We start from the raw sequence: 27,039 nt of genomic DNA on the forward strand, positions 1-27,039 counted from the left end.
GCTACAAATCCCAGCTATGCTCAAGCAAGCAGTGAACCAAAAATAAAAATAGGTAAAACTGAACCAAGAACTAGATAGCATTCATCTAGATTCATGATCGGTAAGGCAAAGTTCATAGGCCAAGGTTTTAAAGTGACTTATTCAGATCCAAAAGGCAGTCATTACATAAAATAAAACTATTTATGTAATTCAGAAAAAAAAAAAATCACGAATTTTCACTGCAAAGGACATAGCACAAAAAAGCTTACTCACAATTACCAAACACCACATTATTGTACCTCTAAAATATCACTTTAAATATGCAAAGGTAAAGAGACTCAGAGTTGCACTTGATCATTTTTAATCTCTCCATTTAGACAAAGCAATCTAAAAAAATGTCACACCTTCCTGCTGAAATCTTCCAGATTGCAATAACTTTAGGTAAAAGTCACATCAACTCCAAGTTTCTTTCCCAGTCTTCATATTTAAGTTGGCCATTAAGTGCTGAGTTAACAATTAATCCATACAATAACATAAAAACACAGGTATGACATCACAGTTTTCATCAATTATTTGAACTTATTAAAAATATCATTTTAATATGACCATTTTGAAGAACGCAAGTGGCCTGAACATAGTATAGTGTCTAAATAATACTACTACCAATAGAAATGTTACATTTCCCTCCTGCCCGGAGAAAATGAGCTCATGCAAGTATTTCTGACACTCACAGTGACACACGGTCTGTCATTCTAAGGACGTGCAAGCAGCTCTCACTTTTAAACATGAAAATATGATTCAGAGTCATACAGTGTTTTTGAAATATCAGCTTTCACATGATTTCAATAAGCTCTAAGCCAAATGATAATTTTGATTGGTTTCACGTATCACACAAAGCACATAATTAAAAGGTAGTAGTAAATGATTCCGTTAGCACAGACTAGTAATCACGGCGGCTAGTGTAAAGCGAGGATGATTTTGCAGTACAACGAAAACTGTAGTATAAAATACAATGAGTGTGAGATACAGAGCAGATTATCCAAGTAGAAAGCAAACTTAAAATACAAGCTTTAGAAAAAATGATGAACCTTACCTACTACTCATCTTAGCCCTTGTTAAAATGCCCTGAGTAAAATGCAAGTATTTTAAAATAATGCTAGTTATATATGATTTCTCTAGAAATGAACCATAAATGTTAATGCATCACGTTTTTGTTTTTTGTTTTTTTATTTACAACAGTCAGGTAATGTAAAAATTCGTTCTTAACCAGTCACAATATAAACATTAAAGAATACCTATGTGACATCTGGACGTTTTTAATGTTCTAGCTTTTGTTCGCAGTTTGGCAAAGCAAGTGATACATAAATGGTTTCAATGTAAAAAATAAAAATCATAAAAGAGAAAAATATATAAAATTTACAGTAGTTGCTCCCCACCCTGGGCCAACCTAGATCCCTAGAAAGTTTCTCCCAAAGGAAGCCAGTCCTGCAGCAAAAACAGCCCCATCTTTTCATCAGAGGCTCTCCCTTCAGTGACACTCCTCCAGGGGAGAGGACAGGAGCCAGGGTCCCTCGAATGCCATTCCCCAGATGTTCAAAACGAAACTAATTTATTAGCATTAGAAGCTTTGGTTTATAGGGGAATCTCACTGGTCCAGTTTGTAGCCTACAAAAAAATGGATTATTTTTCAGTATAACATTAGAATGGAAAGAACGGATGAGGATGTGGCTTTTTATTCCATAGAAATGAATACATTTGCAAACATGACAAAAATTAAACAAACGAAAAAAAAAGCATGCCTACCATTGAAGTGGGGGTCCCTCCAGGTTTTTTAATGTTCTTGGAAGGCATTCCATGAAGGCGACTGAGTCTAGCTTGGAAACCTGGAAAATCCAAGTATTCAACTTAGGGGGTTCTATGGTCACTGGGGCATAGAAAAAGATCCTGTCAACGACAGGATTCAAAAAGTAAGTAAGGGGGCGAAGGGAAGCATCTCGAGTAGTCGTGGGGAAAAGGCAAAGCCCGCACTTAACGGGTCAGAAGCAATGCCAGGCTGGGCTCTGACGTGGGCAGCACACGATTATCCACTACTGAAGCATGGGGGTGTCCTCCGGGGCTTTCCTTTGCCTCCGATGTCCCTTTCCGTCATTTCAACACTTCCGGGTCGGACCTCTCTGCTAATTTGAAAGTGCGACGGATGCGGTAGCTGAACTACTGGCCCACGTGTTTCGTTACAGCATCTCGCGCTTGGCGCCTTTCATTTCCAGTGTGGCCTTAGACTCCTAGACTGACGGAGCCCACTGTACCCGCCCGGCAGGAAGCACCACTGACCTCTTCTTCCGGGGTGCGACATGAGGGGGAAAGAACCGGTTAAGATGCTCTCGAAGACAGGATCCGGTAAATTTTTGTCCAGCTCCGCGGGGTCTTCCTTTTCCCACCAGGGCACAATTCCGGTGATGCCACATGCCCCGCCCGACTCCTTTTCGTAAAACCAGTCACTCTGTTCATCGTCCCCTGTGCAAAGACAAGAAATCCCCCGGAGAGTCAGCTTTATCATGCAAATAAACCCCTTCCTCAGGTTGAGATTTAAAAAATACAAGAGAGCAATTAAATTTGAATTTCAGATAAATGATTAATTTTTAATATAAATATAGAGTACATGTATGGAATTTTTAGTATGTCAGAATACTGCATGGAACATACGTATACTAAAAAATAATTTGTTAGTTATCTAAAATTCAAATTTACCTGGGAGTCCTGTATATTATCTGGCAATTATATATATAACCTATATATAATTATATATATTCACACATATACACATAAAACCTTTATTCTACCCCACAGCTTCATTTAAAAAATGGTTTTTTAACACTATAACAAGAACTGCCATCAACAAAAATATAAAATGCTGTGGTTTAGAGCCAAATGCAAAAATGCGAAAAACAATAATAAACCAGTTAATCCTTTGGCAAAAACTATAGAAAAATCCATTTAAACTGTTATCCTTTCCACATTAAGGAGTAATAGGCCTTAATCTCCTGCCAGAAATTAAAAGGTATAAAACTGCGGAACTTATTCTTTGCAGCTGATAATGGTATCTATTAGCTTAATTCCATGATGTGTATGGAGTGTAAAAGGAAAAACAGTCATGAACAGATGTGACTAAATGAAATTAATCTGATTAAGTTCATTAACCAATAGCTGTGAAAAAGTTGATTTTAAATGAAAAGTGACAATACCACAGAGTTTACAAAGAAACTTATACCAGACTGCTACAAGGTGTTTTTTATCACTATTCACAGTAAGTTTGAGAACAGCCATGGAGTATTGATCAATTTAAAATTCATTTTGAAATGTGTCCTGTGTGAGAATCAAGAGTATTTTTTATTTTAAAAAAGGAATAATAAAGAGATGTATAAAAAGATAAAAATACAGAAAAAGGCAGAGAGCTTTTAAAAATGAGACAAACAGCATTTTGAATACAATCTGTATCAAAAATCCTCATGATTCTTATAAAAAACTACTGCCACAAACTTTTCCCTTTAGAAAAAGAAGTTTTTGATTTCCAAGTTCTCTCATTACAAATATTTTTAAATGCAAACTAAAAACAAATTGAAGCTTCAACTGAAAATGATTTTATGGGAAACAGCTATATTCAAATTATAAGGGAGAAAAAAATTTTAAGCATTTGGAAAACCAGAGTCACCAGTATTTCAATTGAGGATTTAATAAAAAATTATTTAAAAAAAAATCACAATTCAAAACACATAAGCATTTTTACTGAGAGTTATATTGAAATTTCAGATTAGATATAAGCATTAGAAAAGAAAGGGAATCCCTTGAAACTGACTACCCTAGATCTTAATTCCTATTAAGACAACATCATTATAGAAAAACAAGGTTATTTTGTTCTTGATGTGAGACACAACTTTATTCTTAACAGGGAAATCAAGTAGCTAAAGATTACGAACTTGGGCTCTAAAGGCAAACAGACCAATTAGAATTCTAGTATTCCGTAACATTGGGGAAGTTACTTCAATCTATCAGCTTAGGTTTTATCATCTTAAAAAAAGGGGGGGATACCATAGGGAGGTTTAAAGAATTAAATAAGAATGTAAAGTAAATTAAATGTAAAAAAAGCACTCGGCAATGTGAAATATAATAAGCTCACAATAAATGCTAGCATAATATTCTAAGCCACTCAGCTTTTCAAAGATTGATAGGCTTATTAAAGTATTTTTTTTAGAGTTTTTTCATTTCATTTCATTTCATTATGAAATTCAACAGTTATACTATAGCTTTGGGTAGATATATGTATTTTAACGAGAACTTAGGTATATTATCGAGAGAGTCAAACTCACTCTTAGCCCTGAGGTTCTACCATATTTCAGCAAAATCTCTTCACTTGAAAAAGTCTACAGCTTTTAAAAGTTATGTACCTATTTATCCAGGACAAATGGTTTGTAAGTAAACAGAAAAGAATGATCACTTAATTTACTGGTATTGCCAAGAGAAAAAAATGTTGTCTAAGAAAATTATTGTCTAAGAAAAAAACCATGTGGGACAGCTATTATGATATCCTTTTTCTCATAACATCCTTAAACTACTAATATTTAAAACAATAAATTATACTTTTACCCTTAGAACTTACTGCTTTCCTCTAAAGATTCTCAATAAATATAACATTTATAACCGAGGATTTGCATGTATGCCTCCTGCCCCCTTATTAAGGGTTTTATATTTTCTTTAAGAACTGGTGGTTTCAAAATAATGTCACATTCAAGTATGAAAAGCCTCAGGAAATTTCTAAGATGGAAGAGATCTAAGTTGTAAAACATTCCTGTTTAACAGCTACAATCTTGAATTCATGAAAATTGTCTAATTACTTACAAACTAGACAGGGTGAACAAATGTCACAGAGGAATAAAAATGACAAATGACTTGCGAATCCAACTATATAAATGCTTAAACAGAATCAAATCACTTGAAATCGGGTGAAGAATGAGAACCAGCGTCTTGCGAACTTGCTAACAGAGACAACACTGGAAAGACTGAGGTGTGTAAAGCTTCCCTAAGGAAGATAATCCTCCTTCAATATTATCAGCTCTGCGTACTAGCTTCTGGAGATAATCAATTACCGGAGGTTATGAAGACGGGATACGTTCATAAACCCCAGTGCGCTGCGTAGTGTGTATAGGGTACATGGGTTGCAGTCATCGACTTAGGGAACAGCTAGTAATAAGGACAACTTTAAAATGAAGACTTTATCCAAAGAGAGGAGAAAAAGAACTTTTCTGTACCTTGTCTTCCTTCATCGTTGGTGAACAACCCCGCGTCAGTGCTGCTGAGGCTGCTGGAATCACTGTCATAAGGAAAAAAGGGGGAAAAAAAACAAACAGATCAGAAGAACAATTGATCCCTCAGCCATAAAATTTAAAAGACATGGCAGCTCAGAGATGGATCTTAAGCCTAACAAAGATCTGAAAAGAAAATAAGATGACTTTTCTCTCTCTCTCTCTCTTTTTTTTTAAAATCAAACTGCAAATATCCTGGTTCCATTAACTACAGAGCATATTATTTTTGGCACATGACACCACAGGAAGCTAACGGGACCCCGACGGCACGCCAGATGTGACTGCAACTGGTGCATGTCATCGTCCTCCTCCATCAAGCGCACACTGCGCCTTCCCCAGGCCACACGGTCCAGCTCGCGCCAGGGGCCCCGCCGCCCGGGAGCTCGGGCAGAGCCTCCCTCGAGAGCGGGCTACGCCTTTGTTCTGCACATGCGACGAAATTACTTTTCATAAGAACCACACGTGCAACTATCCGGGAAAGGACATTATTTAAGAATCCACGACAGCCCTATGACGCGGCAAGAAAAGAAATAGTTGACGAGAGTTAACGATCCAAATTAAATCAAAGTTAAGGTCTCTCCGGGTAAAAACTGAGCAAAAGAGGATTACCAATATGAAGGAGTATGCGAAAATAACTCCTACAGAGAAGCTGGAGAGTATGATACAGTGTCGAAATTAACATACAAATTAAAACTAAGAGTAGGCATTCTACGGACAGGAACTAATTGTTAATATTAGTTCTAACAGAAGAAATGCTTATGTGATAACATAGTTAAAAAATAAAAGAACAAGGTCATAGGATAAACGGTTTGGCCTCTAAAGAAAGTGAATGACGTTCTTTAAAAATTCACACGTACTCTCTTCGTACTGTAATTCTTAATTTTACTAATCAGAAAACTGCCCCAGGTGAATTTTTATATTATAATACTTTTTTTCATCAACGTCCTAATCTGTTTTAAAGTATTTAAATTGAGAGTTTAGGATTAAAATTATAGATGAGGTCTAAATCCCCATACATTTTTTTGAAGATAAAATCTCACCTCGGTTTCTGTTTGACTTTTTGAAAACAAATATAAACAAAAACTAAAAGAATTTAAGTGACACTGTCCTTAGGAACTCTGAACCTTTTTTTTAACTTTTTTCAAGTTAAGAGAATGTATGAAGCTCCCTATACTACATAAACATCAATGTAAGAAAGTAATACTTTCTAAGAGCACCGGATCCACATTTTATTTACAAACATACATGCTGGCCGATGCACAGTGATGTCAGAGGATTAAAAACACTTTGGGAAGTTTGTATCCTTTTGCTCTTTAGCTGTCCAAACTACTACTGTTTTTTTTTTTCTTTCTCTTCCGCGACCCAGTAGTGCTTTCCCGTCTGTCCCCAACACGCAACTCTAATAAAGGGACTCGTCATGCACACCTCAGGTCCCCATCCCCTTGAAGCAAAATGTATTTAAAATGCAGAATTCTTCGAATTTTAGAAAGGCATGTTCTAAGATGGCTAGAGGGGGTTGAGATAGGACTCCATAATCAAACACACCGATATAATTTTTTTTCAATTAAATGAATGAATATCCACATTAAATACAGGTCGAGTTAGGTCTGTCTGGCCACAAATAGGTTTTCACAGCTTTCAGAATTCAGAGTTGCAGAGAAAGGACGGTGAATCTATGTGCTTCTTATCTATTTATTTTTTGCATAATGGTCTTCTAATCTCTCTGAGTTCAGATTTACCCCGTCTGATATATTCTACATATAACCAGGTTCATCTTTTCAAAATATAACTCATTGACCAAAATAGACGTCAAATAAAAACAAAGGGAATTCTAATAAAGTATTGACTTTTGTCAATAATGTGCCCACACTGGCTCATCAATTCTCGCAAATGAGCCACGGGACGTAGGCTGTTCATAGTAACGACAGGGCACAGGACATCCATCTCTGTGACTTTTCTGTAACTCTAAATAGTCTTAATCGTCTTCCCTTAAAAGTCTCAAGTTACTCCGCCACACCTGCTGGACGAAACTTAGACTTCAAGGCGCGCTCTCTCTGGGTGGACTCCCACCTAAATGCTTCCCATCCCCACCTCTGGTCTTTCTCTAAAGCGGGGTCCTTCTGTCCTTACTCGTCTCTCTCTGCTCGGCCACTCTTCTCAAAGATGCAGGGAAATCCAAACTGCGTCTCTGAGACCGGCTCTTAGTTCTCAGGGATCCCGTCCTAACCCGAGATATTTTTACATGCGTTTTCAACGACGTTTCCTGGTTCCATTTCACCTCCCTGACGTCCAGCTAGATGCTCCGGGCACATCGTGTGGCTGGCAACGTGTTCGTTGAGTCAGAACGTGAAGTGAAACAGAAGCAAGACTTTTCATTTGCAGGACCTGACGGCTGTTATGGCTCACCTGCCAGGACACCTCCTTCCACTTTTTTCAGTGTGACTTTTATAGCGCAGAATTCGGAGGAGATGTGCCTTGAGTGCTTGTTGAATTAATGGATGTGCAAACAGTAATCGTAGTCTCCAGCCCCAAGCGGGTCATCTCCTCTGTTTTCTCTCCCTGAAACCCGGCACCATCTGAGAGTCCTCTTTCTCATTCATCCTCTGACATACAGTCAGTCAACCCCCGAGGGTCTCCAGCTCTTAAAACTGCTCATATATATATATATTTTTTCTTTTTTTTTCTTTTTCCTGTACTATCACTGCCATAATTCACCTCCCACCTAGGGACAGACCGGAGGTCGGTGAAAGCCAAAGGAAACGCTGCTGTCAGGATCACATGCGTTATCTTGATAACATGTAACTCTAACTGATAACATGGGAGTCTAATTTGGTCTCTTCACTGACTTCCCATTATTTATATGGTGAAATTCAAACTCTTTACCACAGTGCACGAGGCCTTTAAGGCCTGCTTATTGCTGTCGCCTCATCCCCGACTTTATGTCCTGGCAATCATGAACTGCGTATACTTTTGAGAATACACCACACTGGCTTCACAAGCCATGCCTTTGTGCAGGCTGGCCCCTGCCCCGCAACGCCATTCCCCTCCCTTCCTGCCCTCCTCGACATCCCTGCAGGCTGAGCCCTGCTCGGAATCACAGCTCCTTCAGGAAGTCCTCCCTCACGAGCACCTTCCTTCCGCGCCTTTCATTTTCAGCACCTGCTTGTCTGCTAGTCCAGATCAGGAAGCTTCGAGACCAGGGGCTGTCTCATTATCAGTCTCGGTACCACGAGTAAAGTGCTAACAGCAGTGACTCAGGGCCTGGTAAACCACTCACACAGAGGGGAGCAGTTCAATTCTTACTCATCCATCGGTTCCAAGGAAATGCATAGCTTTTTACAGAAGGAAAGCTTTGGAAGTCGTCTCAAAAAAAAAAACCTTATACGTGCTGGAAAAACACCTTAAATGTTTACCAGTCTTCCCATAGAACGAGTATGCACCTAACTCTTAAGTGACGAGGAATAAACAGTTAAACACATAAGTTAACAGAAAAGAAATGAGGGTTTGATCTCATCTCTCTTCCATGGTAGATGTCTGTCAATTAAAGGGGGACTTGCCCGGTCCATCCAGAAAGCAGGGAATCTGTGAACAATCCAGAAGTGAGCACTTGTCTCCACTGCCTCCTGCCCTCCCGGCAAGTGAGCAAGGTAATTACTTTCAAGTCAAGCTAAGTGTTCTCAGTCACAGTGGCCCAATAGCAGCAAACACATCATTCTCATTCTAGTATAAAAATGACATGTTTCTGGGAAGAGAAGCAGACGCATAAACTTTGCAAAACCTTTCTGAAACGTTTTTAAAGTAATTTTTTACTTCTTTGGAAAAACTGCATAAATAGCAAACCATTTCTAAGAAAAGGTCCATTCTATAAAATTTTACCAGGACCTACTCGTGTCTGTAAAAACGTAATCACGTGTACAGGCAAAAAAAAAAAAAAATCATATATATGTGTGTGTATATATATGTATATATATATTATAGATGTATGTATATGTATATATATTCCATATCCATAGGTCACAATCCACTTTTCAAATCCTAATCCTACAAATTAAAAATAAAATACTCTTTACCGGACTATTTTAAAGAATGTTTTTTTTCTGCATTGGTTCTGCATGTGCTTCTAAGGACACACCTAAGAGGATGAACAGTATCAATACTTTCTCATTCTCTGCGAATCGCCTTAATTCTGTGTCAAACAAAAATGCCCACTCACCTCCTGATGCTGTTAAAACAGGGCTCCTCCCTGGGGCATACCCGCTTTCCAGAACGGATAGATCAGACTGCCTGCCAAAGGACCACTGCTTTCCCCATCTGTCTAAAGACAAGGCGAGGTGTTTCTAGACTGACTGACTGCACACTGGGTGTGACAATTCGCAAGTGATCGGAATTCCTAGCAATCAATCGATACACTTAAAGTGGCAAGCCGCGCATGTCGAAGTGGCATCGATGTTGGATTCTCAGTCATCAGAATAAACTGATGAATTGCGAAACAAAAGAAGAAAAGACTAGCGCTCTACAGTTAGACACACGAGTGCCGAGATATCCTATTCTGAGAGTTGGGGGCCATTATCCGAACGCGCATCCTTCCCTATGAAGATCTATTTCCTTTTTCTCTTTGCGGCGAGATACTAAGTCGTTATAACGAAATCGAAACGGTTCGTGTAACTGGAACACGCGCGTCTGTTCGGTCGCAAACGTCCCGAGTGATGAGGGAACGCGACCCCGGCTAAGCAGCAATGCCGCCGCCGTCGTAACCGGTTAAAAGGCGAAGCGACTTGAAAGCGGACCGCGGTGGGGGCCGCGGGCCTGCGCCGCCAGGGCGGCCACCGTCACCTTTCGCTCATGAGCTCGTCGGGCGCCCTCCGCTCCGCGCCGCCGTCCGCCGTCCTCGCGCCCGGCCGGCCGGGCCGCAGCCTGCGCTTCCGGCCCTGGGGCCGCGCGCCGTCCGCGTCGTGCGCGCGCGCGCCCTCGGGCGGCGGCGCGAGCGCGCGCCTGCCGCAGCCGTCGGCCGGCGGCTCCACGGCCATGCGCTTGACCTTGCGGCGGCGGCGCAGCGCGCGCGCGGCCAGGCCATCGGCCGCGAAGTCGCACTCGAGCCACAGCGGCCGCCGGGCGCGCGCGCCGCCGCCGCCGCCGCCGCCCGGGTTGGCCGCCGGCCTGCGCTTCGCCAGCAGCACCTGGTCGTCCGAGTCGCTGCGGTCCTGCCTGCCGCCGGCCTGGCCCTCGCGGTAGTCCTTGGCCGGCTCCTCGAGGCTCGAGTCGGAGCCCTCGCTCGGGCCGTGGCCCGGGTCCCAGGGGTGGTGCGCGTTGTGCGAGCGCCGCTTGCGGCCCCTCCGCTTCCTCGCCTGGCGCTTCAGCGGGCAGGCCAGGCCGCGAGCGTGGTCCCCCGCCTCGGCGAAGCCCCCGCGGGCCTGCTCGGAGCTCTCCTCCAGGGCCGACACGAGGTCGTGGACCAGCTCCTCCATGGTCCGGCTGAAGTGCCTGCATTGTCGGGGGAGAGGGAGAGAGAGAGAGAAAAGAAATTAAAGGAAGAAATGTAAAGAAAATAGTATTAACCGTGTTAGCCTGGCTCATTCCAGCAGACGGCTCACTCCCAATCTGGCGAAAACCAGTGGTCATTACACAGAGATATTTAAAAGCTTTTTAATTTCCCTGTCTGGCGCATTAGAGTCTTACATATTCGGACTCGTTTTAAGGTCTCTTTTTTCCTGCATAAGTTCTTTTATTAAATATGGGAATTACTTCAAGATAGAGCATAATATCAGCAGGGGAAAGGTCTCAGTAATTTCCTATTTTTACTGTGTAATTACGGCAAAGTTATTTCTGCGTAAAAACTGTTCTTTAGCCTATTCCCGTCCTCTTCTGAGAGACGGATGGAGAGACTTCCCCCGTCCCCTGCTGGCCCCGTTGCTCAGTTTCTCAGCAGCACCGAGCCTCCCGCTCTCACCCCATACTCTCCCAGTGACGGCCATGCCCCGCGGGCGGGCCGGACTGGCAGGCACCCTCGAGATTTGCCGTGTGTGTAAATAGCAAGTTTAACCAAACACTGGGCATAAAGTTAGGCCGCGCAAATCTCACAAGCCGGTGAAGCAGAAACTATACTCAAACTAGAGCCTTACTGTTCTCAAATGGCCCATTATTCTTCCTACAAGTCATCTGAGGAAGTCTCTTGGCCTTTCTTTATAAAAAGAGACAAAAACCACTGAGCTATACTACCAGTGAGAAAGCTTTCCACTAGTCAGCAAGGATAAACATCAGTATTCTTTGAGAACTTTTATGAAGTGTACTGGCCCTTTCCAAACCCAGCTCCAGAAGGTTCTAAATCGGTTGGTGTGATAGAGGCCCAGGATTCTGATTTTAGTTTTTAAACATTATAGGTAATTCAACTATGTGCCTTTCTTATGAAGATCATGAACAATCATTTCTCAAACTAAAGGATCAAAATATTCTAATTTTAGAGAACAATATAGTTTCTAGAGTCTATGACAGGGGTAGGCACGCTTCTCCGTAAAGGGCCAAACAGTGACCATTTGAGGTCCCCATTACGCCTTGGGCACTACTCAGCTTTTGCTTGCCATCATGTGGCAAAAAATGGCCACAGGTAATACGTAAGTGAACGGGTGTGGTAGTGTTCCGGTTACATTTTATTTACAAAATGAAATGATGGCAGGCCACACTTTGCTCACCCCTCTTCGTGTATTCTCTGAAGTCTGTATTTTCAGACGTTTGCCGAGTCCCCTACGATAACTTTCAACTTTGTCTTTTCATGTCAATGATAACCCGAACACAAACACATGTCGTGATTCCACTGGGTTTGCCACTCGGAGGACAACGCACGAGTAGCTCCCAGCCCTTGGGCAGTGAGCGCTGCGTGCCAGGCCCGTTCTAAGAGTTTCACCTGCATCATTGCATTTCGTCCTCGCGTAATAACCCTATGAGGTGGTTGATGAACACGCACCGGCAGAGACTGGGGGCAGCTTGCCCGAGGTGGCACGCCCAGGCAGTGGTAGAAACAGGATTCAAACCCTAGCAATCTGGTTCCGGAGCCTGAGTGCTCACCCCGCTGCAGCCAAAATCGGCTACAGGATCCCGGAACCCAGCCTGCCATTGCGTTCATGCGTTTTAGCAGCAGGTGGTACAATTGTGACCAAACTGATGATCTGAGCAGGTCCCTCCTCCATCACCTCTGTTACTTCCTGCCTTTTTGTTTTCCCTTCATAGCACTGAGCATTTTAGTCTTTCCCTTTAACACTATTTCTTTGGAAGAGATGTAGTCAGAAAGACCTTTTTTTAAAAATTGTGTCAGCCTTATTCGATTGTTTTTCTAAAGAGAAATTAAATTTAAAAAAATTAACTAGAAGAAGCCAATTTATTCTATAAGGTCACTCAAACACAGATCAACTAAAATACGACTTTAGAAATCGTTTTTAAAAACCCTATAAAGACACAGGAAAGAGTCCTTTAATATAAGTGCCATTCGAAATTCAAATCATTGCTTTCCCCCTTCAGTTTCAACTCACCAGATGATCCCCCCCTAAACCCCTATTAATGAGCCAATAACGTCAGCTAGTGGTCAAGATGCTTTACTTCCATCACTTGGGTAAAACTGGCATCACTGGCCTCATGGAAATAAAGTTATCACAAGAGACCATGACGTGATCAATAACTCGTGTATTTCTTTTGCTTTCACATTTACACTGAAGACACCATGGCAGTGAAACACTTTGTCTTACAGATATTTTTCTTTAATAAGACCTTTCCTATTGGAGGGGAAACCTGGAAATACTTAACTTTTCTACATAAAAATCTGTTTAAGCATCCGCAGTTTTCAAGTTTGTAAATTATAAAATTCAGCAAATTACCACTTTGCTAATTTGGAAGTTTTATATTTGCATTTATAAAACAATTTCTCTTCATTTGGAAATGAAATCTTTGGGGAATAGTCTGTATTGGGAATAATGTCTAAGATAGCAACAGTTCACTAATAGTTTTCTTAAGATGGTCCAAATAAAGAGAATAAATTTATAACCCCACTATGTATATAAAGCTGGATTTTATAAAGGGAAATGACTCGAGGAGATAAGCATTTGTTTTTTTTCAGGTGGTTCTAGATTATGCCAAGTACTGTATAATGTACAATCAACCCAAAATTTGCTGCACCAGATCTGGGTAAAAATATTTGGCCAAAGGTCAAGCTTGTTGGCCCTCCTCTAGGAAATACTAAACATCCAGTAAAACGAGTGAACTGGTCTCCTTGGCTTCCTTAATACCCAGGCTTAATTCATTCAAAAAGAGGCCTTCCTAAAAACTGTTTTGGCAGTGACTATTAATATTTGAAGCCACCATTAGCAAAAACTACTATTCCTGAGAGAAAAACACAATTTATAGAAAAGCTAGGGAATAATTTCCTTGAGTGGATAGTGATTAAAAAATAACTGCATAACAAGAGGATAGATATGTGTGTCTGCTATTGAAAAAATCTAGTAAGTTCATCAAAAAACAAAAATCTTCCAGATATAACTAAATGGTAATTGACGACAGCTATAAACATCTAGTTAAGGAGAAAAAAAATCAAATACTCTGTCACCCAGTACATGGTAAAATTCTCATATTTATCTCTATAAAACAGATGATTTCTTCTACAAAGTTAAATAATTTTAGGAGCGGAGTGCTAAAAGTGACCTGTTGCTAATACAACTTAACTGGCTTTCAAAAACTTAAGGGAAGAAATAGCCATTTAGGTGTTAGTTTCTGTATGAATAAAAAAAACTATACTAACACAGCACCTGTTCCTGAACTATTCTGACTGACGGATGTGTGCTATGACTGCTCGCAAATTTAAGAAAATAGACTCGGACCTAAGTGTCTCAGTACTCATGTTAGTTTCATTTAAAATAGTGAAGGATGGTTGGCCTTAAAAATATACAGCAAACAGCGGAACCGTGTGAATCAAAATTGATGCATAACAGCAGAACGCTGACAATGAGTGACTGAATATGCAAATGGTGAGCCTTAGGATGACCCAGCAGGGACCAAATTGCATGACTAATTTAACAAAATGTGATCCATAAGAATTATACTGTTTAAGATGTCTGCTGCCCACTGGAATTTATAAATTTGGTAACATTGTCAAAATAAGTCTTTATTTCAGGCTAACAACTTAATAGACTATGGCTTCATTTTTCTCCTTCTTCTATATTTTGCGGGAGGTCGTCTTAGAAATTCAAGAATAACCGTAACATTAAATGTCAATACTTGGGCTACTTTAGAAAACTCTTTGACCTAGCTAAGCTTTTCTCGTTTTGAAAAAAGGTAGCGTGGGGATGAGGGAGCCCATGTTATTCTAAAATGTACTGTAAATGATCGATTGTAACTTTACATTAACACTGGGCAATAGATATGAAATATAAAATTCTCTAGGGAAAAAAAGGCTGGGAGGAAACTACAGAACTTGACTTTATATTCAGTGGTACTCATTAGCCATAGGACCTTGAACAAATGACTTATCTTCTGACTGGTTTAGTCATCATAAAAACGGGATCATAAAAATGAGTATGATTTCTATATTGAAGAGATTCTATGAGGATTGAAGTTGGGCCTTAATGCATGAGAACAGTGATGTCAACTTTCAACCGAAGTGGTAAAATAGAGGTTATTTACAATTAAGAGAAACTGGTCACTGAAATGCCAATTCGGTCTGCTTTTAAGGTATAACCGTAGCAGGAATCCTGAGGATATCATACAACCAAAGACCTTCAACCTCTCTGAGATCTTGATCCAGTCTGAACGTTGGACAGAGTAGAGATAATAGACATTTGCAAAAATCATTCTTAAAATTTCAAGAGATTCAGGGACTCCTTAAAGATTTTAAGAACAAAAAAAATAAAAAATCAAAATATAATTCTGTGCATCTAACCTACTCATCTTAATGATATACACATATAAGAAATAAAGAGAATCGTCCTTCCAACTGAAGAGTCATGGGTCTCTAGCCAGGGCGACTCCTGTCCCATGACGGAGGCGCTCAGTCTGGGGTGCTGCGGGCAGCGGCCGCTCTGTCACTTTTGTCACAGGCACACTCAGAATGCCTGTTTTCCTCCTACCCTAGCAACCTGGCAAAAAACAAACTACAGGTGGCTTTAAAGGAAAAAAACAAAACAAAACAAAAAAAACTATAATTCTGCTTTCCAAAAGGCGATGTAATAAGGCAAACTCATTATTTAAATTTGATTTTTGTTACTTGATTTAACAACTTCAGGAGTCTTTCCAAACTTCTTGCCTTATACTCTAATGACTTTCAAAATAGAAACTATTGAATGGAAAAACTTCCTAAGTGAATTAATATCAAAGTCTGAAACAAAAAAAAAAATCGTAGAATCTAAAAGATAATTCATTCTAACACCTGTCAACATGCATATATGAGAATGCATCAAGGCAAGTTTCCAGTTTATAGGAAATGAGTCTCATTCATTGCTTCTACATGGTAACTGCTTAATACATAGCAAATATATAATATATTCTGTATTCCTAGAATAGCAATGAGAATTAGACAATTGAATATTATTACAAATATCAAGCATAATGCATGATACATCACAGATGTTAAAAAAAAATCTGTTGGATAAACAAACTAACGAATGACTAAATAACAAAAGAAAACTATGCCTTGACTAAAAATTTAGACAATCGAGATTTCAAAATTTGTCACATTAATAAGTTAGATACTCAAAGTTTTTAGTTAAGTAAATGTGCCAGTTAAGCACACATTATCAAAGATAGTTTAAGGTTTCCATCATGCCGTAGATAAGGATGCTAAGAAGCTATACCAAGGTTAATGAGTTATTTGCCCAAAATCACACTGGCCATTGCTCTGATTCCTAATCGTTGCAACAGAAATCTGACTCAAACAAACCTGACAGTATAAAACTGAGTTCAAGACAACAACAAAAAAAGAACAGTTATTAAAAAATGCACAATTTCACTATGCAGTTTTTCAAGATTAAAAAAAACAACAAAATAACAAATAGTAATGAAACTATAGAAGCAAAGGTCTAGAATCAAGTTTATTTTTAATTTTTTTTAAAGCAAAGCCACACAGTAAATAAATACTATTGTTCAATATGTCAATAATTCAATATTTTCATTACCAAAAACTTAATTTTTATAATTTAGTTCGACTTATTTAAAAAAAAACCCAGAAATTGACTTTAAATATAAATTATTAAGGTTAAAAGTAATAAAGAAAGTGTACCTAAATTCTAAATGTAATTTGTGCAACAAATGGATCACATTTTAAAAGGTTAACATTAGATGTACCATGATAGTACATCTTGGACCCTAACGTGAGTGATGAGGCAGGAAGTGACAAACTCTCAGCGCTATATATATATATATATATTTTTTTTATAAAAACAATATAAATCACTTTTAAGATTAACTTGAACAAAAAAATATATTCATTTCCTGAAACACACACACACACAGAAAATCACAGAATCTTTATTATTTAATTATATAAAACTTCCTTAGGTTTCTTTACTATAAAACATAGCATCTATTCTTTTTGGCAAATTGTTAAAAAAGAGATAAACCATCTACAATTACCTATTTGGTGACTAAAAATTGAAATACTAATCTTGACGCTGGAGAAAAAGTTGTAGTCAAAATGGGAGTTAAATACGTCATGAATTCTAGCTTGGTTAACAATCTCGGCATATACTTTCCAGTTTACATGCTCCTTGAGATATAGGATATTACTCAGACATGGGCGGTACCCTGGGGTGGTTAAGAATTTTTGTAAAATATACAGGAATCACTGCAAATACGATACTTAAGTAAGTTACTTAAACTATATCTGCCCCTCTCAAATCTCTAAAATGAAAGAAAAAAGATAGAACCTACCTCAAAAGATTTACATAAGATGATATGTATGTAAAACCTGGCACCAGGTAACCACTGAGCAGTAGCACACTGAGGGGCACTGGAATGTCCCCACTGGGACGAAACACACATGCACAGTCGTGTAGTAAATGCCACCGAATGACAGGATGGCTGTGCAGAGAAACTAGAAAATAAAAGTTCCAGTTGCCCGGAACACATTCACTCTGCCAGATCGGGCGTGATCTCAAGAACTGCATCCAGAAACAGATTCAGTGCAAGGCACCGTGTTAGACGCTGGTGCCATTGCTCTCTGGCGCCATAAGAAAGGATGAGTTGTGTGCTGCCAAGGGAAAACAGGACAGGCTCTTTAAAAGAGAACTGGAGGGTAGCTGCGTATCGTAAAGAGGCACCTGACCATGATTTAGGTAGACGGTGGAAGGGAGCGGAAGGCGTTCAAAGTCATATTTTTTGATTAAATAGTCACCTATCCTACCAATCAGTATCACTAAAGCAAGAGCAGACCAATCCACATAGCACACTTTGTCTCTCTCCCTTAACAAGATAGCGAATGGTGAAACTTTAAGAAAGGTGCCCTGGAGAGAGAACTCTGGGGTGGAGATGTCTTATGCCTTGTTTGGTGTGGTAGTTACGCGCTATGTACCACTGTCGAAACTAAAACTACTAAACACTTAAATATGTTCGATGCTAATGACGTCACTAATAAAAAAGTGCTCCTTGCCTTTTCCAATGGAAAATGTGAGAAAAGGAACATAACCAAATCTATGTTCATTATAAAATGAACTATAGAATGAACTGATCTCATTGAAAACATTTTAGCCAAGACATTCTTTTAACTTTTCAGATACTGGTGATGCAAAACAAATCGTTTGAGTTCACACACTACTAGAATTCCCCATGTTCTCATTTGTTGCAGAATCCAGGAATGGACATACATTTTTTTTTTTTAGCCTCATGTCACCTGTTCAATACTTAATGTTTGAGAATTAATCGTCAGTGGAAAATGTGCTTGTTTGTGTCACTGCTCGTCTTGTGGAAAAGAGCTGGGGAGAGAAACGGGCCATATAATAAGAGTTTTCAACTAGAAATCCATCACCCAGCCTCTAGCTGTAGGACTCACACGTGCATGACAATTTTGGACAAGTCACTTAAGTATTCTGTGCCTGTAATGATCTTCTATTGCAGGCCTGTCATAAAGATAAAGCGGAAGCACTTAAGACGTGAAAGCACTCTGAAAAGTCAAAGCGATCTGTTATTCTAAAGTGGCATTGGTGATCGGATACGGTAGACGCCGTCGAAGCCCCACACTGCGTCCTGGCGTTTACAGGTTTGGGGGGACACCCATACGTACCTCATTTTGACTAGAATGGAACGTGCAAGGTACAGACACAGGCTTGTCACTCCCACTCCACCAAAGGGGGCGGGAGGAGGCGGTGGCTTCCACCCGCCAACTTCCGCAACTCTAGGTTTGCGCGCTTTGATCTTGCGAGAGAGCCCGGCACCGTCTAATCCATTTAACCAGGGAAGTGCTGGGAGGAGGCCTGGATTAAGGTGGATGCTCCCTGTCCGTCCCTAACCTGGTCAACGGCCGCCAGGGCATGAACTGCTCCCGGAGTCCAGAAGGCGTGACTCCTAAGGGGCCGTCGCGTTCGGGCAGCGGTCGGCAAGCATCGGCTGCGTGTCTTCACAGATCTCTGGCACACACCTCAACGCCTTCCTCAGACCGCGCCCGGGGCGGACGCGGGCGGGAGCGAGGCCTGAGCGTCTTCAGAGCCTCCGGCTCAACTCCCGCCCCCTTCCACGCCGGGTCCAGCCGGCGGCAGCCTCGGGCCGGCATCACCCCCTTCGCTGATCGCCCCTCCCCGGGGCCGCCAGCCTCACCAGCTGTTCCCGGCGGCGGGAGCTCCGATCGCTTGTCGCCCGGCGGCCCCGAACATTAACGACACCCGGGAGCCCGGCCTCGAGGCTCAGGCCCGAGCTCAGGCTGCAGGTCGCGGCGCGCCGGCGCCTTCGCTCGAGCAGCGCGGCATCGCGCGCGGCGCTTCCGGACGCGGCCGCGCGCCGGAAGCCGGATGCCGGGAGCGACCACGGCGCGCGCCGCTGCCCGCGCCCGCCGCCCGCCCCTCGCCGCACCCGCGGAGAACGCGGCGGCCCTCGGCCCCACGTCCCCCCCCTCCACAATCAACTCATTTCCTTCCTGACGTCCCAGAGACGGAAACGAGGGGAGACAGAAAGCGGAGTCAAGGCGGAGCGTATCCTCCCTTCCTCACCCCCCCCCCCCGGGAGCGGCGTCATGGTTCAGCCCGGTTGCCTTGGAGACCGAGAGTAACACCTCGGGGAAAGCGGACGCCGGGAGGCGATGGCCACGTTGGCCCGGCTGCAGGCTCGCTGGGCGACTGTCAGGCAGCAGTTCTACTTTAGGAACAAGTAAGTCGCCGACTCGGGGTCGCGCAGAGCTGGCTCGACGTCAGCCAGGTGTCCCCAGCAGGAGTTTGTGAACGAATTCTCTCATTCAGCAAGGACCGCCCACTTCTCCCCTTAATTTGTTGGCTGCAAACATGTCACAAGTTTAAAAGTAGTTTTATCATACAGGAGGGTCAACAGTAGAGGGAGGGGGGACATGGATATCGTTTAAGTAAAAGCCCGGCATAGGTAAAATTGTAAAATTAAGTGCTTTTCTTGGATATCATCATTCCGCAATTTGACGAAACCTCCGTCCGTCCTCTCTGTTGAAGGGCTAATAGCCTGGTTGGGGTCACCTGGGCTCGCCTATCTACCTGGCAGTTTGGGCCTCCGTTATTTTACAAATATTATTGAACTCAACTATTCTATGGCTCATTTGTCTCCCAAAAGTAACAGTATCAAAACCATGTGGTTAATATCAGCGCATTAATTGGGGGGGGGGGGGGGAAAGGCTAAGGAAGATAGATACTAGCAGCCTAACCTAAATCTCCCTACACCCAAACTTCTCACTCCTGAAGAGGTGCATTTTATCAATGGCCTCTGGAAGGAGCGCTCCAGGAGTTTTTCCTACCAAAGAGAAACACCAGAAAAAGTGAACTGGACGACCATAGAATATAGTGACCTGGCGGACCAAGGGAAAACTAGTCAATAAGACAAGATCTTGCCGAGCTGTTCTTATCCCAACATTCGTCTCACCTGCCACCTTCTAATAAGGCCAGGTGCCTCTCTTCACAGTGCTTAATCACAATTCAGCTTTCCATTCTGTCGTGAGATAATATCTATTGTCCCTCTTAAACTAGAAGCAGACTGTCATTTTTTGCTCATTATCATTTCTGTCTCATGTCTGTCATAGTTCTTGACACACAGTAGCTGCACAATAAATGCATAAATGAATCTTTCAATCAATCATTGGTTCTAGTTTAAGTAAACACACTAAAAATAGCCAAAGATAGAAATTATCTATTAGCTTTATATTATCTATAATTGTAGGTAAGCTATCTATTTATTTAGCAATCATTTAGATGATGTGACAGGTCCCGTACTTATTTATGGTATATGTCCATGAAAGAGATAAGCTCTGTCCCTCTTGATGTTTGCAGCCTAACATGGGATATAGGCATCTAAAAAAATCATTGTGGTAGGTTAAGGATGAACAGGAAAGGAAATGACTCACCTTTCTCGAGCACTGATCGTATGCTGGGCATGGACTAAGAACTTTATCGTGTAATATCTCATTTGGTCTTCACAATGGTATAAGTTAATGCATTAACGTATGTTTCTAGAGCTTGAGAACAGTGTCCTAGAGAAGCCTGGTGAAGTGCCACACTGCAAGCAGACGTAGTTTCTTATTAATGTTTTCGGTCTGAAGGAAACCCTTTAGAGATCATTAAGGAATCAAAATGTCAAAGTGTCCCTAGCAGTGTTTTCGAAAGCAGGGTAAAAACTATATAAAATATTAACGAACAGAAAACCTACACGGGCAGTTTTGTTAAGAAGTTATTATCATTTCCCATCTTTTATAGATTATATCAGTTCTTCCCAAACTTCAGTGTATACTAGAATCACCTGAGGATCTTGTTAAACTACAGATTCTGGTTCAGTGGGTCACAGTTATGGCCAGAAGAATGTGCATTTCATTTCTCACAAGAGTTCCAGTAAGGCCCCATTTTGGGGGGGAAAAAAGGAACTATGTATGAGCGTATTCAATTCTTAAACATCTTTAAAAATGATATATTTATTTCCTTTTCACATAATTCAAGGAAAATGAGATTCAAGGAGATTGGGAATTTGCTTAAGGTCTCAAAACTACGAAGCCTCAAAGCCAAGTACTCCGGCACTAAGGCCTATGCTGCCGCAAAGGGCAAGATTTTTCCCATTACGCTGGTCTGACGAAGTAAGTGGCAGCAAGCACAGAGGCCCAGAAACCCGGACGGCCTGAGCACACTGTCCCAAACCCACTAACGTGTAGGGAACGGAGTTCGAGGACACACTTTTGCTTCTCCTTAATTTGTTTCAATATCTTTCCTCTATGTCGGTAACGAAGCAGTGGCAAAACTGTGTTTGCCTTACAGCCGGCACCTGAATCCCTCTGAAGTGGAAAGGTGACTGTCTTGGGGAAAAGTATTATTCCTAAATGCTTAGGTTAGCCGCTGAGTCCTCAGGCCGGGAAGTCCACCGAGAAAGGGGGTCGCCCCCCTGCCTGATCAAGGGGAGGACGTGGAACTCCCAGGAAGTGAGAAGCGTGTATGGGAGTTGCCGATGAGATTGGGGAGCCAGGGAGTCTGTCCCGACCAGCCCAAGTCTTCGGGGAAGTTGCTGTCACAGGAAACGTTCGGTGGGCATTCATATTTCGGCCAACGCATCAAAGAGGCTGAATATTGTATCCAGGATGTCACAGGGTGGAAAATGATAGTTCTCAGTTATCATTTGACCAATTATTGGCCTTAAAGAAAAAGTTCGCTGTGAAAGTTCCTAGTGTCACTTCTATTCTGAATTATGGAGATTTTCTCGTGACTTATTTATACTATCCCGTTTGTGAAAGGAAGTGTTTCATACGTGTTTCATTAATCAAATGGTCCGCTTTCCTCGTAGCCTTATTTCACTGTCTAGTTAATCTGTCAAATACTAATAGGAATGAGTTAAAATTTTCCTCTTTCACCAAGTTCCTGTAGTAGTGTCCTCTGATGCTAAGTTACTTAGCTTATTATGCATGTGTGCCGGCGTGCCTCTTCATTATTGACAATCTATTGGTCTTCTTTTTATGTGCAAAATGTTTCATCTTTAAATTCTACTTGTAATCTCCATCCTCCTTTATCTGATAGGAGTTAATCATATTCTATGTATTCCTGTTTACAAGCAGCACATTTTCTAGTTAAAAAAAAATCAAAACTAAGGAAGTTTGTGATGAAAGAGATGAAAATGTGTGGTGGTTAAAGACATGAAAATGTAATGATTAAAGAAATGGTAGGTGAGACGCAGTCTCTTTTAGTCGTCTTCGCTGAGGGGCAGCTACTTGAGAAGAATTTGCAGAGATGCGCTGGACCCCAGATAGCCAACTGTCAAATTTTCAGATCTCTTGCCATGAGGATGGAGAGAAGGAAGTAGAAAGAGAAATAAATGCTATTGAATACCTGCCGAGAGAACTCTTGTGAAATGCTTTCACAAACATCATTTTGCCGTTCACAATCATCTCATAAGGTGATTTTAACTGTTTTCCTGCTTAATAACGGAAGAAAATGGGATTTAGGAAGTGTAAATGGCTTGCCAAAGATCTAGTGAGGTTTAATCCAAGTCAGTCCAAAGCTTGTGCTTGGGGTGGAGGGGCTTTAAAACATTGTGACTCTGCCTGGAAGTAAATATAACTGACCCTCGAACAAGGTCAAGGGCACTGGCCCTGGCACAGTCGGAAATCCGCCCCTAACTTCAGCTCCGAAGCTGGCTCTTCGCACCTGTGCATTCAGCCGCGCGTGGAGGGCGGCGTTTTCCGCGGAGGCTGGGATCCGGAGCTGGGAGAGTGTGGCCGGGTATCGGTGGTTGGGGACGCGAACATGCCGTGTCCATCTAAGGTTGTGTGAATCCTTGGACGCGAAACCCTCAGATGCAAAATCTGTGGCTACCAGGCGCCCACTGTATTTATTGGAAAAAAAATCTCATGGAAGTGGACCGAATCTCACAGAAGCGTGAACCTGTGCGGTTGGAGGGGCAGCGTGCACCAAGTGCGTGGGGGCCAACCTGCCTTCCTAAGGTCAGGTCGAGGAAGGAAAACACCTGCCACAGGAGGGTCTCTCCAGCACAGGACAGGCGGCTTGTCCATGCTTCATGCCCAGCGTCAACCCGAAGGATGGCGTTCCTTCTGGTGGCCCGATTCTGGAATCTGTTAGTCCTGCACACCTGTGGCACCCGTTCCCGGGGCTGCCCCGATGGGTGGCTGCCCACCTGAGCCGATGCAGACTCGCCGAGCTCTGCGGCGCCCTCCCCTTCCACCCCCTGTAGCACGGACCCCTGCTTGCTGTGCCCGCTGCCGATTTCTTGGGACTTAACTGCTCCAGGAATCAAGTGAAGTGAGAAGACAGCGGTAGAAAAATGAATAATACAACATTTTTAAAGCACACTAATACATCCGCAGGACACTCCTGCTTTGCGATCGAATAGTCATGCATTCGTAGCTCATTATTCACTGAGCTGTGAAATAATAATAATGATGAGGAGGACCATTAATGAAAACCAAACATGGCTTCGAGCTCCCGAAAGGCAGCCTGGCTTCCCGTCATCACGTGGGTGATCGTCGGAACACAAAGTACAGATTAAGCATCGTTTCTGCCTTTAGGGGGCTTGACGTGCTTAAGACCGAATAGTGAGATGATTTACAAATAGTAACAATTTTACACATCAATATATCTTACAATACAGGACCGCTAATATTGGAGTTTTAGTCCTGGTATCTAAAATTGATATATGATATGGAGAAAGAAAAACTATGGGGCTTTTGATCTAGTATTTATTCAGTTATTTATTTATACACATAGGTCAGAGTTAACACACAGTTTTTGCATATCACTGGAAAGACATTGAACAACACATTTTTTCAATTTCTATTTGTCGTCAGTTAATTTCTGGCCACTAACGACACACATGAGCATCGCGTTACCCGGGGTTACAGTAGTTAATTCTAACTGATGATAAAGTGACTGGAAACTTCCAGCTTTTTCTTGATGTTTTATTACATTCCTGGTAATACTTTTGGTCTTTCATCATTAATAATTCATTTAGTATTCATTGTGATAATACTGATCATAATAAATTTATTTCAAATTCATGCAGATGTCATATTTTATTCACTGCTATAGGATTTTCATTGTAATTTGGAACTAATTAATATGCCATTAAAATAAAGTGTTACCCACATTTTTCATTTTGAACATAATATGTCTAGTAGTTCATGACATATTGCATGAGTATTCAGCATCCCAGGGGTAACCCAAGCATCTGTAAATTTCATTTTTGAGCAGTTTAAAAAGAGCAACAGAAAAATGTGTATAGAAGTCAAGTTTCAGCACATAAGTTAAAACTTAGCAGTAAGTTAACTATTAGTGATTTTTTGAATGTTTTCCTTTGAAATGTATAGTTCTTCTTAGTATATCACAATACATATGCCTGTATTTATATACACTATTGTAACTCCAAAAAGATAGTTTTCCTTTTGACCATGTTAGCCTTATCACCAGGAGACAGTAGAAATATATACTCAAAACAGAGAATTTGATTGCTTATCTTCTGCGTTTCTAACCACAACCATAAGTAAAGGGTAAGTTCAAACTATACATTCGTTCAAAAGAAGTACTAGGTGTATCATACAGTATACCTTATTGACGTTTTTTCTTCCTCTTTTGCAAAGGTAGTCAGTTGTTGATAACTGGTGTTAAAAACAAAAATGCATCTGCTATAACCACATTAAATGTCAGTGGCAGAAAGGGTTGCATAATCATAGGAAAGCGTTTTATCCCGCTGTCATGAATTTCACTTCTCATCGGCCTTACGGAATGGAATTGTTCTCTCCTCCTTCCCGCCCCTTCTTCTCTGAATTGCCTGCCCCGCTGGGCGTGGTGGAGGTGGATCTTTTCTTTGTTTCCACAAGCGACATTTCCTGTCCCGCACCGTCACATCTTACTATGGGCTAGGATAAGATGTTGCAAGAAAAATGAAAGATTCCCTCTAACCCTGCCATCCCTTGAAACATTGACCTTGCTGGTTGACCTTCTGCCTGACTCCATGGCATTTGCCGCCGCATGATCAGGCTCGCTCTTTCCGATGCCTTCTCATTAACTTCTGTGACGCTGCCAAATACTCCGCTCGTAACTGGGCCACCTTATAAATTTCATTCCCTAAAGACAACCACTTTTAATTGATACAAAGTAAGACTTTTTCTGAGGATGCGTTCATTCACACACCCATGCAGTGAAACTGTTTTTTATCACTGTGGAAGCACATTGTACTACACTGTAGCATCTTTCTTTGTTTCACTTTACGTCAGGTTGTATGTTTCGATGTCAAGACATATTGATCCACTTAATTTTTGTAAGAACAAATTAGTATCTCATTTTATGGGTATTCTACAGTATATCTGCTTGTTTAGATTGTTCCCATTATTTCAATAGTACAAACAATGATACATCATAAAAGAAAATAGATTTCTTGGGATAGAATTGCTGAATCCTCCTTAGAGTTTAGCATCTTTTCATGCAATATTTAAAATTAAAAGTTGTGTGTATTTCCTTTTCTGTAAGTGGTCTTTTGCCACTTTTCAATTGGATTGTTTGATTTTTTTATTTTTTATTATTATTATTATTTTGCTTAGATGTAGTGACTACAGCATAAAATCTTTGGTTTTCCTGTTTTTGGAATTCGCAGTGTATGAAAACAGGGCCAATCTTAGAAATTCGCTCACATCCGTCCTGAAATTTGTGTCTTATCATTCCCATGATAGTTTTCCGACATATGTATGCGTCCCTAATGAAGATTCTAAAGTTTGCGAGTTTTCTGTTTACATCAGTGAAAGTTTTCCGTATCTGTGCAGAGACTCAGATTGTTTCCTGCTGGCACTAAACATCATGCCCATTGCTCTGTGTTCCCACCGATACCTGTCACAGTCAGGCATTTTTGTTAATTGCAGTAGACGCTGGTGTCTTTTCACAGCTTAGTCTCTCTGGATCATTTTATCATTTTAAGGAGCTTGGCGCTAATTCACACTGCAGAATTTCAAGACTGGGTTTGAAAATGGCACGGGTATTCCCCTTCGTCTTCCCTCTTACTTTTTCTCTTTTCTCCTGTTTTCATCCTTTCTCTCGTCTCCTTTAGAGGCGGCGAGGATGAAGATGGCAGCCTCTGGAGCCAGACTGCCTAGGACCAGGTCTCGGCTCTGTCACAGTGATGTGTGACCTTGAGCACATGCCACAGCGCGCTCTCACTATCTTCCTCAAAGTCAAAAATAGCGATAATAGTGATCGACTTGATGGGGGTGTTGAAAGGGTCATATATGACTCAATTCGCTGGCATGGAAAATGCTAGGAACGGGGCCTGGCACATAAAGGATTGATTTGTTTACGAGGTTATTATTCTTTCTCTGTTTCTTCTAACAGATTCTTTTAATACCTGGCTGTCTCTTACCTGTAATCGCCCCAGGATTCAAATTATTAAAGAGTGTGAAGCACCTGTTGGCTGCTCTGCAACTCTGTCATCCCAAAGTAGGGAGGGACCTCAATGTCGTGGGTCGGTCTAGTGCGGGGAGCTTGGCCGTGGCGCCCTGCAGGGCCTGAGTGTGCCCCCCTCCAGGGGAAGCCGCTTC

The 27,039-nt window shown here is 41.6% G+C and overlaps 2 protein-coding genes across 6 annotated transcripts in view; one reads left to right on the forward strand and one right to left on the reverse strand.

Moving 5' to 3' along the window:
• GPATCH2 (G-patch domain containing 2) overlaps positions 1 to 19,285 on the reverse strand; it is a 121,849-nt gene extending 102,564 nt beyond the window's left edge. For 4 of the 5 annotated variants that reach the window (XM_036235442.1, XM_036235440.1, XM_036235443.1 and 1 more), the window contains exons 1-5: positions 19,116 to 19,285; positions 10,170 to 10,817; positions 5,283 to 5,344; positions 2,311 to 2,493; positions 1,783 to 1,862 (exon numbers count right to left, since the gene is read on the reverse strand). In XM_036235442.1, coding sequence (XP_036091335.1) covers positions 1,783 to 1,862; positions 2,311 to 2,493; positions 5,283 to 5,344; positions 10,170 to 10,817; positions 19,116 to 19,171 — 1,029 coding nt within the window. In that variant the 5' untranslated portion in view covers positions 19,172 to 19,285. The remainder of the gene's footprint in view (positions 1 to 1,782; positions 1,863 to 2,310; positions 2,494 to 5,282; positions 5,345 to 10,169; positions 10,818 to 19,115) is intronic. The other variant, XM_036235441.1, reaches the window with a different exon arrangement.
• Positions 19,286 to 19,484: 199 nt separating this feature from the next.
• Positions 19,485 to 27,039, forward strand: part of SPATA17 (spermatogenesis associated 17) — a 92,269-nt gene continuing 84,714 nt past the window's right edge. The window contains exon 1 of the mRNA XM_016165080.2: positions 19,485 to 19,661. Within this exon, the coding sequence (XP_016020566.2) occupies positions 19,594 to 19,661 (68 nt within the window). The 5' untranslated portion in view covers positions 19,485 to 19,593. The remainder of the gene's footprint in view (positions 19,662 to 27,039) is intronic.

The sequence above is a fragment of the Rousettus aegyptiacus genome, unplaced genomic scaffold, assembly GCF_014176215.1.
Source record: "Rousettus aegyptiacus isolate mRouAeg1 unplaced genomic scaffold, mRouAeg1.p scaffold_m13_p_18, whole genome shotgun sequence".
In the NCBI taxonomy this organism is placed as follows: Eukaryota; Metazoa; Chordata; class Mammalia; order Chiroptera; family Pteropodidae; genus Rousettus; species Rousettus aegyptiacus.